Source organism: Malaclemys terrapin, chromosome 21 (genome assembly GCF_027887155.1).
Source record: "Malaclemys terrapin pileata isolate rMalTer1 chromosome 21, rMalTer1.hap1, whole genome shotgun sequence".
Taxonomy (NCBI): Eukaryota; Metazoa; Chordata; order Testudines; family Emydidae; genus Malaclemys; species Malaclemys terrapin.
The window spans coordinates 16,279,167-16,293,824 of NC_071525.1; the positions used below are offsets into that span (position 1 = coordinate 16,279,167).

Here is a 14,658-nt window from a genome sequence, read left to right on the forward strand (position 1 = left end):
CCCCACGGTATAGAATGTCACAGGAGCACAATGAAACAATAGTTGCACCGGCTCCGCTTTGCTCTGTTTCCCCTGATTGGCCATAACAAGGCCTGGGAGATTGGCAGAGGCCCCACCTGAGGAAGGCACTTCCAGCGGGCAGCCCAAGACCTGGCTCAGGGACTCAGAGAGCAAATTGGAGAAGAAATAGTTCATGCCGCTCTTCCAAGCTCCGCCCACTAAATAAGCTCCGCCCATACAGTGGGCAGGCTATCAGTTCCGTCTGCCCCTCCCCAAACCCCTCACTTGTGCCATGACCCCTGGCACAGCATGAGTTTGACCTGCTCCATGGTCATCCCCATGAGGTGTCTTTGAACGTCCCAGCCAATGCCATCTTCCGCAACCCATTGTGAGCTGGGTCTCCTTTTGTTGGCCTGTGGGTGGAGCTTGGGAACATCCCAACCAGTGGCATCATCCACAATCTGTGGTGGATGGGGTGTCCTGATGTCAGGAGTGGGTGGAGCTTGGGTGATGGACAGAGGTTGGGAGAATTCCCTCCCATCTCGATGCATCCCAAAGGACCTTCCTGGCTGTCATGGAGGACTGCATTCAAGGAATGGCTCAGCCCTGAATCCATCCACCTCCTCCGAGAGAGACCTAGGGTCGGGGCTGGCTGTGCCTCCCAACCCCGAGCTGTGCAAATATCCTCGCAGCCCCCTAGTGACAGCCCAGCCGTGTCCAACAGCAACCACCTGCTCCCCACCAGATTTTCCTGTGGTTTCTCCATCTATCTATCATGTCCTATCTGCATTGAGCTTTGGGCACTCATAGATCCATAGATCTAACCAGCGAAGTCCATGCTGTCCATCCAGCCTGACCCACCTGCCTAGCACAGGCCAGAAAACCTCCACTGTAGATCTCTGCCCACAGACCATATCTGGGGGGGTTGAGCTAGATCGGAGCTTTTGGAAGGAATCTCCCAATCTCAATTCAAAGTCTCCTGCTGGTAGAGAATCTGCTTCATTTCCCTTCTTCTCTGAGCTGCCACATTCATGCCTTTCACCTCATGTTCTTGAGTTTTACAACCAAAGTTCCTTTTCTGTGCCCCCCTCTGGTCCCTCACCAGACCCCACTCACAGTAGTTGTCCTTGGTCAGTGAGGAGCCAGGGTTCAGAGGTGTATCCGTATGAGTTCACCTCCCAGCCGGGGAAGAAGGCACCTTCCTTTCTCCAGCAGCTGAGCACTTCCTCTGGCTGTTCCTCTCCGCAGGCCGCCCCGCCAGCCTCTCGTTTCTCTCCACTGGCCACCTCACCTGCCGCTCGCCAGCGGCTCATTCGCCGGCCGACTGTCAGTTACCTTCTGGTGCCACCTGCCTCTCTGCTGTGACCTGTGCAGGTCAGTCTCTTGGTGGTTTTCTGCTCTTTGCAGGCTGGGCAGAAATGCTGCCCCATCTCCGGTGATTTCAGCTCTGATTGAGCACTTTAAAATAACAGAGGCTCCTAATGGAGCCTGTTGAGCTCTATCTTTGAACAGGTTAAACCAGACTGGGGACCCTTAGGGAGCATCTCAGGTCCTGGCTGGGATGCCTGTCCCCACCTCTTCTTACTTTCACAGGGCTCTGGCATTCGAGCCCCTGGCTTAAAAAGGTCCTTTCAGCTGAAGGTGATCCCCTCATCTAGGACAGGTTAAGCACAGTTCTGCTCCCCTTTATTTCTACAATAAAGACGACAACATCGATAACAGCATGTCACTGCCCCTGCATTCAGTACTGAAGTGATTGGAACCCAACACCGGTCAAAGCGGATCACTTGGCGCTACACAACACCTGTCTGCTGGATACCTAGGCAGAGTAGGTGTGTTCATGTAAGTACAGTTTTCTCCTGAAGTCTCTCCCCCTCCCAGACTAGCTGCCAGGGCAGAGTTCATTCAGACCCTGCTTACATCTGTAACCTACTGATCAGTGTGTTTATGGGTTTCCGCAGAGGACATGCAGCTGTTACGGCCCCCACTGACAAAGGGCTGATTTTGTAGCCCAGAGTGTGGCAGATGCTGCTTTTAGCTCTGGAGGCCCCGGCTCCCATCCCCAGTGCGTCAGCCAGGTTTGCACAGGCACCGTCACCGCTAGGGCGCAAGCAGCCAGTGGCAGTCGCGTAGCGTAAGTCTACCCTTCACAGGCGCTGACTTGATTTTTCCCGGTGCGTGGTCCGCCCCTGCTCTGCCTCCAGGCCCCACCCTTGCTCTGCCTTTTCCCCAAGGCCCTGCCCTCACTCCGCCTTTTCCTGCCCAGGCCTCTCCCCACCCGCCCTCCGCTCTGCCCCCTCCTCTGAGCGCCTCCCGCGGGGCTCCGCCCAACAGGTGATGTGTGACCAGCGCTGGGGCGGAACCACCGTGGCTGCTGGGTGCTCAGCACCCCCTATTGCTTTATGTGGGTGCTTGAACCCCGGAGTGCCCACTGAGTCAGTGCCTATGGTATCCTTAAAACTGGAGGGTTTCAGTGTAGATGCTACTTATGCTGACAGGAGGGGTAGGAATCCACCTGCCCGTGATGGAAGAATTCTTCCGTCGACCTAGCGTTGTCTACACCGAGGGTTAGGTCAGTTTAACGACGTCGCTCAAGGATATGGGTTTTTCATCCCACCCCGAGTGATGTACCCCTGGGCCGATGTAAGGTCCTGGTGTAGACCAGCACTCCGAAAAGTTTCGCTCGTCCATTCAGTGACTGGAAAGAGTGTCAGGTGACATCAGGAGACTGACGATTGCTCGTGGGAAACAGGTGAGCTCAATTCACAGTCTGACAGCCCTGCCCCTCCTGCCGGAGCCACCCCCCGCCCAAGCACCCCCAGATCCGGGCGCCAGGTGGGGAGGTAGGGGCAGGTTTTGAAGGGGCCACAAAGCAGGGCTAGCATTAGACTCACTGGGATCCAGGGTAGAAAGCCGAAGCCTTGCCACCCCTAAGGGAGGGATAGCTCAGTGGTTTGAGCATTGGCTTGCTAAACCCAGGTTTGTGAGTTCAATCTTTGCAAGGGCCAGTTAGGGATCTGGGGTGAAAATCTGTCTGGGGATTGGTTCTGCTTTGAGCAGGGGGTTGGACTAGATGACCTCCTGAGGTCCCTTCCAATTCTATGACCTGGGGCTGAAGCCTGAGCAACTTAGCTTTGTGGGGCCCTGGGCGATTGCCTTGCTTCCTAACGCCGGCCCTGGCTTTTATACGCCGAAAAACAGTTGTGGTGGCACAGGTGGGCTGTGGGGTTGTTATAGCATGTTGGGGGCCCTCAGAAAGAAGAAGGTTGAGAACCCCTGGATTGAACAGCGTCACCTCACTCTAATCCTTGCCTCTAGATTCTACTGCAGGGTGGGCAAAATACGGCCTGTGGGCTGGATCCGGCCCGTCTAACATTTCTGTCCGGCCCCTTCGCGATCTCCGAGTCCGGGCCACTAAAAATCCTGCTGCCTGCTTGCCGTGGTCCCACACCGCTCCCAGAAGCGGCCAGCCTCTGCTGGCATGTCTCTGCGCGCCTCTGGTGTGTTTGTGGGGGGGAAGGTGGCTCCACGTGCTGCCCCCATCCCCAGCACTGTCCTTACAGCTCCCATTGGCCGGAAACCAGCCAATGGGGAGCTGCAGAGGCGGTGTTTGTGGCGTGGGCAGCGCATGGAGACCCGCTGCCCCCTCCCCCCAAGGGGCGTGCAGAGATGTGCCAGCAGCAGCCGGCTGCAGCCGCTTCCGGGAACGCTGTGGGGCTATGGCAGGCAGTGTGCCTGAGCCCTCCTGCGCCGCCAGCCGGGAGCTGCCTGTGGTAAGCACCTCCCGGCCAGAGCCTGCATCTCGCAACCCCCCCCGCACCCCAACCCCCGCCCCAGGTCAGAATCCCCTCCTGCACCCAACTCCCTCCCAACCCCTGCAGCCCATCCTACACCCCAACCCCCTGCCTCCTCCTGCACCCAACTCCCTCCCAGACCCTGCACCCCCTTCTGCACCCCAATTCCCTGCCCCAGCCCAGAGCCCCCTCCTACACCCAAACTCCCTCCCAGACCCCGCACCCCCTCCATTAAAACAGTAGAAATGTGTGGCCCGTGACGATTTACCACAATTCGCGGAGTGGCCCCCCTGCAAAAATTATTGCCCCCCCCGCCCCCGTTCTACTGGAACATCCATGTTAGTTAAGCGTGTTCCTTGGAAATCATTTATTCTGGCGGCAAGTCAATGAGCATGGTTTTATGGCCCGCTGCGGGCAAGACATTTGCTCCATTCCATCATTCCCTCGGAAGTCGGAGTTGGAACAGAACTACTGCATCATAATGAAAGCCATTGTAAGGATCCAGGCCACTTACGAAGCACTTAGCGACTTCAAAGACTAGTGCAACCTCCGGTAATCCAGGAGGATTTCAACCAATGGGCTGCATTGCATTCTGGGAGATTCGGGCAGTTCTCCCATAAGCCACAGCAGCTGATTTCCCGTCACCTGCTTTATAGCTTGTGGAAGCTAAAGGCAGTTTGTAACACGGCGCGGGGGCAACCCTTTCCCACGGCGCTGGACAAATCTGGGGCGTCAGGTGAACACACAAGCCAGAATTCAGCCTGAGATGGCGCCCTGGGCAACTGCAAGGAGCTAAGTGGATGGGGGCAGACCAATTTCAGAATAAACAAGAATGAGTCTATGTCTTTGTAGGGAGGTTGGCTTGGGGGTTAAGATGCTGGCCTGGGCCTAATAAGATCTGGCTTCAACTCTTTCCCCTTCCACACAGTCCCTGTGTGAACTCAGGCAATTCATGTCATCACTCTGTGCCTCAGTTTACCCATCAGCAAAATGGGGATACTGATACTCACTGCCACACAGGGGCTGTGTGGGTGTTGTGGGGTGGGGGAGGGTGCACAAGCCCCTCAGTGCCATGGTGTATTGATGCTACACTAGCATCTGAGCAACAGGCCACGGATCTGTAGGACAGAAGGAACCATTCTGCCATGCAGCCTCGTCCAGGCTGCAGAATCTTTCCCACGGATCCCTGCCTCAGGCCCAGGTCTCGGGGTCGAGCTAGAACACCCTTAACTCTGCTCCCTTGCTTGTTTGCCCTTAACTCTGCCCCTTCATAGATTTCAAACCCATATCTGGTGGGTGAGCTAGATCTCTATGGAGCTCTATGGAAAGACTCCAAGGGAGGGAGAATCTATCCCATCCCTGGGGCACACGTTCCAAGGATCAATTCCCCTCGCTGGGGGAAATCTGCCCCTTGTTTCCAGTCTGGATTTGTCTGTCAGCTGTCAGACCGTGCTCTGCCTTTGTCTGCCCTCTGCTCCCCAAAATCTCCTCCACAGGGTGCTGCCAATAGACTGGGAACTAATCACCTCTCCACCTTCTCTGGGAGAAACTCGCTGGATCGAACTCTTTTCAGTGTCTGGCTCTCGGGCAGGTTTTCTAGCCCATTTGCTGAACCCCAATTGCTTGATGTCTTGTTTGACATGCAGCCCCCCTCCCGGCCCGAAGGTGGGCACAGGCTCCACTCACGCTCTTCTTGACGCTGTACCAGAGGGGACCCTGCCGCCTGGCTCCTACTCGTTAGCCCTCTGCTTTTCCATCCAGAGCATCACCTGGGAAGCTCTTGGTTCCACCAGAACTCCTGGGTCCTTGAGAGTAGCTGCTTTCCAGGGCACCGCCCCCCAGCCTGTGAGTGTGACCCACATTCTGGGTGTTCCTGCATCCTGGAACGTATATTGCACCCAAGGGGTCTGTCTATCTTAGGTGCTTATTTGGTCCCTCTCCTCTTAGTAGCTAAGCACGTTGCAATATTTATCCTCACAACACCCCTGGGCAGCAGGGCAACGCGCCCATCTCCAGCGTATAGATGGGAAACGAGGCACCAAGCTAATTGCCCACAGCCACACATGGAGCGTCTGTGTCAGGGGAGGGAATTGATCTCCGCTCTCCAGTGCCCCCTTCTGGCCTTGGAAGCTATGAATAGTGTATTACCAGCAATTAAAAAAAAAAAAATATTTGGGGGAACGTTTCCTTGCGCAGGAAATGCCAGTATTTCAACTTTTCCTTTGGATTCGAGCCCGATTCTGAATCAACAGAAATTCCATTTCTCTGGCCAGCTCCACCCAAGAGCTAGATGCACTCAGGGGACTGATGGGCCGCCAGCCCCATCACCATGGCAGCGCTGCATCCACTATTGCCCCGGAAACCCAGGGCTCTGAGGACAGAAGAAGATGCGGAGGCATGGGTGTGTCTCTCATGTTTTATTGGGATTCCCGGGGCGACTCACCCGCCCCGTACAGTTTGCTGGATCCAGTTGATGTATTTGCTGACCTTGGTGTAAACACCCGGTTTGTTAGGTTGGGCGCACTCCTCCAACCCCCACGACACGATGCCTTGGAGGGTCCCGCCGCATACCAGGGGACCCCCGGAGTCACCCTGTGGAGATAGAACCGTGTGTCACCAGCCGTGTACCCCTCCCCGATGTGCCCATGGGGGACGGGGGGGGCAATGGCTCAGTGGGGAAGAAGGAGGCAAGCATGCGTTTGGAGAGGGGAGCGGCAAATATGCAAATCAACTGCTGAAATAATTTGCATAAAGCATCACATGGAACGGAACTGGGCGGAACCCAGGCTGGCCCCGCCCCAGTGTCAACTGCAGTGCAGAAGTCCCACCCGTGTTGTCAGCTCCAGCGCTGAAACCTTGCCCCTAATATTCCCGGCTGCCCCCGCTTTGTAGCCCTCTGCTTGCATCTACATTCAGCCTCCTTCCTTGTTGCTCGGCCTCCTTGAAGGCCCAGCAGTGGCAGGTTCGATCCCTGATGCCCCACGCATGGGGAATTTTCTACAACACCCATCCCCTCATGCTGCCACGACACGGGGAGGGGCTGAGAAGGGGCCGGCGTAGACCCCACACTACCCATTCTCTGCCAGCTACAGTCCCTGATCCTCTTTCCGCCACTCGAGGTCAAACGTAGAGCTCGCTGGGAATGTTTTGACAAAACAATTTTCCATTGAAAAATGGCAATTCGTCAGCACTGAATTTTTTCACAGAACAGGACACCCATTTCCCAGGCATCTACCCAACGTAGCCGCAACAATGCCCCAGACCTGGCAAGAATCAATGCCTCCTTGTTGCACACCAGCACACAGCATGTTGTCCGTGACCAAGCTGGAATACTCTCTTCGACATTCTGCCGCTGAGACAATCCTGAGATCAGCACACTGCAGCAAGGCTGGGAATGACGCTGCTGGATGCAAGAGAAATAGAACAATCAACGCTAAATGGCTCTGAATTCTCATTTGCACCACCCGGGCAACGAAAAGGGAAAATCAACGGAGGCAGGGAATTGCTCAATAAACGGGTTTTGCACCGAAACGTGCCGGTTTGTTGAACAGGGGAGTTTTCGGCCACTCTCCCGACTCGACCCTTTTTTGGATAACAGAGTTTCGAAAGTATCCGAGGGGTAGCCGTGTTAGTCTGGATCTGTAAAAAGTGACAGAGTCCTGTGGCACCTTATAAACTCACAGACGTATTGGAGCATGAGCTTTCGTGGGTGAATGCCCACTTCGTTAGATGAGTGTCAGCGTTCATCCAATGAAGTGGGTATTCACCCACGAAAGCTCATGCTCCTATACGTCTGTTAGTCTCTAAGGTGCCACAGGACTCTGTCGCTTTTCAGAGTTTCGAAATTGTCGAGAGTTTTGCAACATTTTCAAACTGGAAAATGTTGAGGGGGAGGGGGCGTGAGTTGAAACAACTTTTTATTTTGAAATGTTAGGAAAAAAAAAGAGGGGAAAGTTTGAAAGCGAAAGGAAACGTTCCGAAGTGATCGAAACAAAAGGTTATGATGGACCCTGAATTGAAAATTTTAAATAACAAAAATATAATTTTTCCTCCTGGGTCAGGATGAGAAATTTTCTCAATATCTGGAATACCCCCTCTGCCCTTCTCAGGTCCCACCCCATCCCAGATGAAGGAGACAAGTGTCTGACTCAATGTCCCCCTCTAGTGGTGGCTGAGCGGGCTGCAGCCGTGGCTAATGCAGATGGCTCATCAGCTCATGTGTTAAGAGCCTAGAGGTCCCAGGTTCATTGCTGTATCATGTGGGTCAACGTACGTTGGGGGGAGGTGGTGGTGCCCCATCCAGACACCCGGCAGATGCTCCCCGGCGGGGCGGCGCTGCTGGCCAGTGCGATGGGGTTCACGTTGTTATTCAGTTGCACGGGGGTGACGAGTTTGATGAGCATGATGTCGTTGTCCTTGGTGGTGGGGTTGTAGTTGGGGTGGGGAATGAGTTTCGCTGCCACCCGGCGCTGCTCGGAGTCATCCATTTGCCGCAGGTTGTACTCGCCCAGCCGTATGTTGGTGGTGCTGAAAGCAAATGCAAATAGCAGCTTGTCTGGGGAAACTGACTGCAAAACAGCTGAGAGATCAGGCTGCCGGACCCCGACCGAGATCAGGGCCCCGTCGTGCCGGGCGCTGCCCAGACCCCGACCGAGATCGGGCCCCGTCGTGCCGGGCGCTGCCCAGACCCCGACCGAGATCGGGCCCCGTCGTGCCGGGCGCTGCCCAGACCCCGACCGAGATCGGGCCCCGTCGTGCCGGGTGCTGCCCAGACCCCGACCGAGATCGGGCCCCGTCGTGCCGGGCGCTGCCCCGACCCCAGCCGAGATCAGAGCCCTGTCGTGCTGGGCGCTGCCCAGACCCCGACCGAGATCGGGCCCTGCCGTGCCGGGTGCTGCAAAGACCCCTACCAAGATCAGAGCCCTGTCGTGCCGGGCGCTGCCCAGACCCCGACCGAGATCGGGCCCCGTCGTGCCGGGCGCTGCCCAGACCCCGACCGAGATCGGGCCTCGTTGTGCCGGGCGTTGCCCAGACCCCGACTGAGATCGGGCCCCGTCGTGACGGGCTCTGCCCAGACCCCGACCGAGATCGGGCCCCGTCGTGCCGGGCGCTGCACAGATCCCGACCGAGATCGGGCCCCGTTGTGCCGGGCGCTGCCCCGACCCCAGCCGAGATCAGAGCCCTGTTGTGCTGGGCGCTGCCCAGACCCCGACCGAGATCGGGCCTCGTCGTGCCGGGCGCTGCCCAGACCCCGACCGAGATCGGGCCCCGTCGTGCTGGGCGCTGCACAGACCCTGACCGAGATCAGGACCCCGTTGTCCCAGGCTCTGCGCACAGAGCAGGGCTCATCCCCTCCAGCAGGGGTCAGCAGGGACACCCCTCCCCCACACCTACCCAGGCAGTCTGCAGTGAGCGGCCGTCATCACCCACTCCTTGTTGATGAGCACTCCTCCGCAGTACAGCCGGTTTAAATCGAAGATCGCGGCCTGCCAGGGCTGGGGTCTCTCACAGGGGTAGCCCCCGACAATCCGCGTGTCCGTCTGTGCGATCACTGCAAGGGGAGAGCAATACACAGCACTGCAACGCTGGAGCCGGGGGAGGTAGGGGTGTGTGTGTGTGTGTGTGTGTGTGTGTGTGGAGACAGCTGCAAATAAAAACCAAGGGCCTGGTTCTAGTCTCACACCAGTTTTATAATGAGCCAGCCCCATTGACTGCAGTGGAGTTACTCCTGATTTACTCCAGGGGGAGTGAGGAGGAATTGGCCCACATGATAAATGCAAGCAAAGGAGGGCTGAAGAGTACCACACACTAGGGTTACCATATTTTGTGCCTCCAAATGGAGGACACTCCACGGGGCCTCGGCCCAGCCCCCAGCCCCGCCCACGCCCCCTCCCCAACTCCGCCCCCTCCCCAAAGTCTCCGCCCCCTCCCCTGCTTCCCGCGAATATTAAATTCGCGGGAAGCCTGAAGCTGGTAAGGGGGGGTGTGGGGGGAGCAGGCGCGGCCCAGGCTGGCCCCCCGGCGGCGCCAGCCTGGGTCGGCTCGGGCCCTGGGGTGCCAGCCCCGGCCGACCACCCCCAGCCCGCCCAGCACTGCCGGCCCCCGGCGGCCCAGCGCACCCCCCCGCTACCCTGGACCGGCTCCCCGCCCGGCCCCGCGGCCCGGCGCACCCCCCCGCTACCCTGGACCGGCTCCCCGCCCGGCCCCGCGGCCCGGCGCACCCCCCCGCTACCCCGGACCGGCTCGCGGCCCCGCGCACCCCCCCCGCTACCCCGGACCGGCTCCCCGCCCGGCCCCGCGGCCCGGCGCACCCCCCCCGCTACCCCGGACCGGCTCGCGGCCCCGCGCACCCCCCCGCTACCCCGGCCCGCGGCCCGGCGCACCGCCCGGCTCCCGGCCCGGCACCGCGCCCCCGGCTCCCCGCCCGGCCCCGCGCCTGGCCCGGCACCATGCCCCCGGCCCCGCGACCCCGGCCCGGCCCCGCACCGGCCCGGCCAAAGAGGCCCCGCCCGAGCCCTCCATCCCTCCCTCCCGATTTTCCCGGACATGCCCGGCTTTTGGGGATTTCCCCCCGGACGGGGATTTGAACCCCCAAAAGCCGGACATGTCCGGGAAAATCCTGACGTATGGTAACCCTACCACACACACACACACACACACACACATACACACAGCAGGGCTCATCCCCTCCAGCAGGGGGCAGCAGGGACACACACACACACACACACACACACACACACACACACACACACACAGAGCAGGGCTCATCCCCTCCAGCAGGGGGCAGCAGGAACACACACACACACACACACACACACACACACATACACACAGCAGGGCTCATCCCCTCCAGCAGGGGGCAGCAGGGACACACACACACACACACACACACACACAGAGCAGGGCTCATCCCCTCCAGCAGGGGGCAGTAGGGACACACACACACACACACACACACACACAGCAGGGCTCATCCCCTCCAGCAGGGGGCAGCAGGGACACACACACACACACGCATGCACACTCACACACACACACACAGCAGGGCTCATCCCCTCCAGCAAGGACACACACACACAGACACACACACACTCCATCCTACCTGCCGGCACTAGCAGCAACACGATGTTCAGCAGGTCCATAGCCATCCTGCTAAAGGACTGTATTGAAGCCGGTCTCTCTGCCAAGTCACTAAGTGGGGGATCAAATGGGCATCATTCAGGGGAGCAGGGATTCCTCCTTTCCACCCACAACTGCTTTGCCCCTGCTCCTCCCGTGGCACTGGCTATGCCCACAGCCCTGCCCGTGCTCACAGCCCCAGCTATCGCATCCTCCCCTGTGCCTCCCGCAAGCCACTCCCTGGCTGAGTCCTAACACCACCCGGGTCCCTCTGGCAAAGCGTCGCCCAGGAGAAGACGGTCGTGATCTGGCACCGCCACGTTCCTTTGTGTCACCTTCCCACCACATTCCTCCCTCGACGTACCGCTGCAGCAAGTTGGGAATTTTCTTCCTGGCAGGAAATCTCAAAAATTGGTTGCCATGAAAACCAAAATTTTGAAATGTCCCCTCGAGCTGAAATTCAGTGGTGGTGGCAAATCGCTTCAGAAACATTGAAATGTCTCCCCCATCCTAAGCCCCAGCCTCTCTGCCCCCAAGCCACAATCTCGGGGTTCTGAAGAAACCCCCCCTGACCTTCCCAGTCTCTCCCACCTGCACCCCCAAAACAGCCCTCCCTTTGGCCCCTCCTCCAGACCAATTCGCTTCTTTTCACCCCCACCAGATCTGACTCTTAAAGTCAATTACTGTGACCCCACAATTCTCCTAAACCAATAGCAGGCTGGACGCTCCGCCCCTAGAATTGATTGCAGTGCGGATGCCCCGCCTTCAGCGTCAATTGCAGTGTAGATGCCCCGCCTCCAGCGTCAATTGCAGTGTAGATGCCCCGCTTCCAGCGTCATTGCTGTGTGGTTCCTCCCCGCCCCCCTGATCAATTTCAGGTATTCCTCTGTGGAGCCCACTAACGTGTGTGGGATGAAAGCACCTTTGCCACCAGATCCTGTGTGGATCTGAAGGTGCCCTCAGGTCACAATTAGATCCAAACCCAAGTGATCTTATCAGCAGTTGCTCTCCGAGGGCCGCATGGTGGATGCCCCATGGACTGGTGCGCAGTCCTTTCTCCCTTGTACTTAAGCATACATCTCCCGGGCCAGCAACCCGCCATTGGCCCCACATGACCCAGGCAATCGAAGCTCCAGTCCGGCTCCTCCCTCTCCACTCTGCCAAGCTCTGCCACCATCTCCTTGCTCGCCTTGACCTCTCTGAAGCCAGCGGCTCTCTCACACCCTCCCTCCTTTCTGGGCTCACATGGCACTGCCCAGCAGTTCCTGCTCCCTCCTCTTCGTCTCCTCTCTCAGCCCCCTGGTGGTGGCTCTCCCCTGCCCCCGGCATTATTCACCTGCTCCAAGTGGGGGCGTTCTGATGGGCTATAAGCTCTCTGCATCTGCCGACTCTAACGGGTGCCAGACAGCAGGGGAGAATCCTGACCCGATTCCTAGGTGACCTCATCGCAACACTCCTCCCTGTGAGATCAGGGCCCCATTATGCTGGGTGCTGCCCAGACATGCAGTGAGAGACAGTCCCTGTCCGGGCTGAGATCAGGGCCCTGTTGTGCTGGGCACTGCACAGACACAGCGAGAGGCAGTCCCTGCCCCAGCTGAGATCAGGCCCCCATTGTGCTGGGCACTGCACAGACACAGCGAGAGACAGTCCCTGCCCCAGCTGAGATCCGGCCCCATTGTGCTGCCTGGTCTCCCTGACTCTAAGGTAGCCCAGCAGGCGAGCGGTCAGGAAACGAGGCATGAATCCAACCAAACTTCATCACAATCAAGCTGCTTCCATGGCGAGTTTCGATTTCAATGAATGGGCATTTGCTGACCAGCTCTTGCTAGTATCATGATCCCTGTTCTACACATGGGGGAAACTGAGGCACAGACAAGACAACTGAGTGCCCCCGGTATGGCTGAGAAGAGATTACAACCCAGGTGTCCTGAGTACTAACCCAACTCCGTACCCCTTTGGAACCCATGGTACTTGGACTTCTCTTGGGCCATGTTTCAGAGCTTGATTCATTTCATGGCTACAGCAATGTTCCTGAGGCTTGCCATCAGCTTTTCCTTCACAGAGGGAATTCCCTTGCTGCCTGTATTTATCGTTATTATATATTAGGTGTATTACGGTAGCATCTCCGAGCAGAAGGTAGGACCCATGGCACTAGGTGCTGTACAGACACAGAACCATGAGCTAGTCCCTTCCCCAGAGGCCCTTTGCCTTCCAGGAGAACAGAAATCTCCCCTTTCTCACCCATGTCCCCTTTTTCCTGTTATACTCCTGGGCATCACCTGTCCTCAATGCTTGGATCTTTTAGTGGTTCCATAGATAGATAGATAGATAGATAGATAGAGGAGCTGTATGGGGATAGATAGATAGATAGATAGAGGGGCTGTATGGGGATAGATAGATAGATAAAGGGTGAGTGTGGGGATAGATAGATAGATAGATAGAGGAGGTGTATGGGGATAGATAGATAGATAGATAGATAGATAGATAGATAGATAGATAGATGAGGTGTATGGGGATAGATAGATAAAGGGTGTGTGTGGGGATAGATAGACAGATAGAGGAGGTGTATGGGGATAGATAGATAGAGGAGGTGTATGGGGATAGATAGATTGAGGGGGTGTACGGGGATAGATAGATAGATAGATAGATAGATAGATAGAGGGGGTGTACGGGGATAGATAGATAGATAGATAGATAGATAGATAGATAGATAGAGGAGGTGTATGGGGATAGATAGATAGATAAAGGGTGAGTGTGGGGATAGATAGATAGATAGAGGAGGTGTATGAGGATAGATAGATAGATAGATAGATAGATAGATAGATAGATAGATAGATAGAGGGGGTGTATGGGGATAGATAGATAGATAGATAGAGGAGGTGTATGAGGATAGATAGATAGAGGAGGTGTATGGGGATAGATAGATTGAGGGGGTGTACGGGGATAGATAGATAGATAGATAGAGGAGGTGTATGAGGATAGATAGATAGAGGAGGTGTATGGGGATAGATAGATAGATAGATAGAGGAGGTGTATGAGGATAGATAGATAGAGGAGGTGTATGGGGATAGATAGATAGAGGGGGTGTACGGGGATAGATAGATAGATAGATAGATAGATAGATAGATAGAGGAGGTGTATGGGGATAGATAGATAGATAGATAAAGGGTGAGTGTGGGGATAGATAGATAGATAGAGGAGGTGTATGAGGATAGATAGATAGATAGATAGATAGATAGATAGATAGATAGATAGAGGGGGTGTATGGGGATAGATAGATAGAGGAGGTGTATGGGGATAGATAGATTGAGGGGGTGTACGGGGATAGATAGATAGATAGATAGATAGATAGATAGATAGATAGATAGAGTGTATGGGGATAGTGTGACAGGGTGTACCTCAAAGCAGCACCCTGGAGCCCCCACATTCACCACTGGATTATAATTATGATCTGTTTTGTATCATGCGTGCCTTGTGAAGTGTTGTTTTCAAGTCTTGTTCAGTCAAACATTAATCTCCTGTTGGACTGGATGTGCTAGCCTTGTAGGTGAGGTTGTGCGGTATTGCTACATGTGCTACTGAGCTATGTTGTGAGGTTGGGAGACGCCCACAGCCTGCCTTTCAGTTACAACAAAGCAGTAGCCATCAATAGCCAGACAATGTTAATTGCTCATCAATACCCAATCCACTATCCTATAGACTTCTCGGGGAAGGCCCTTATGCCGTGGTAGCGGATTATAACACA

The 14,658-nt window shown here is 56.3% G+C and overlaps 1 protein-coding gene across 5 annotated transcripts in view; it reads right to left on the reverse strand.

Annotated features, from left to right (window-relative positions):
• Positions 1-6,196: 6,196 nt before the first annotated feature.
• Positions 6,197-14,658, reverse strand: part of LOC128826982 (kallikrein-14-like) — a 13,680-nt gene continuing 5,218 nt past the window's right edge. For 4 of the 5 annotated variants that reach the window (XM_054010601.1, XM_054010602.1, XM_054010599.1 and 1 more), the window contains 5 exons: positions 10,897-10,985; positions 9,189-9,345; positions 8,068-8,321; positions 7,058-7,197; positions 6,197-6,386 (listed from right to left, as the gene is read on the reverse strand). In XM_054010601.1, coding sequence (XP_053866576.1) covers positions 6,234-6,386; positions 7,058-7,197; positions 8,068-8,321; positions 9,189-9,345; positions 10,897-10,942 — 750 coding nt within the window. In that variant the 5' untranslated portion in view covers positions 10,943-10,985 and the 3' untranslated portion in view covers positions 6,197-6,233. The remainder of the gene's footprint in view (positions 6,387-7,057; positions 7,198-8,067; positions 8,322-9,188; positions 9,346-10,896; positions 10,986-14,658) is intronic. The other variant, XM_054010603.1, reaches the window with a different exon arrangement.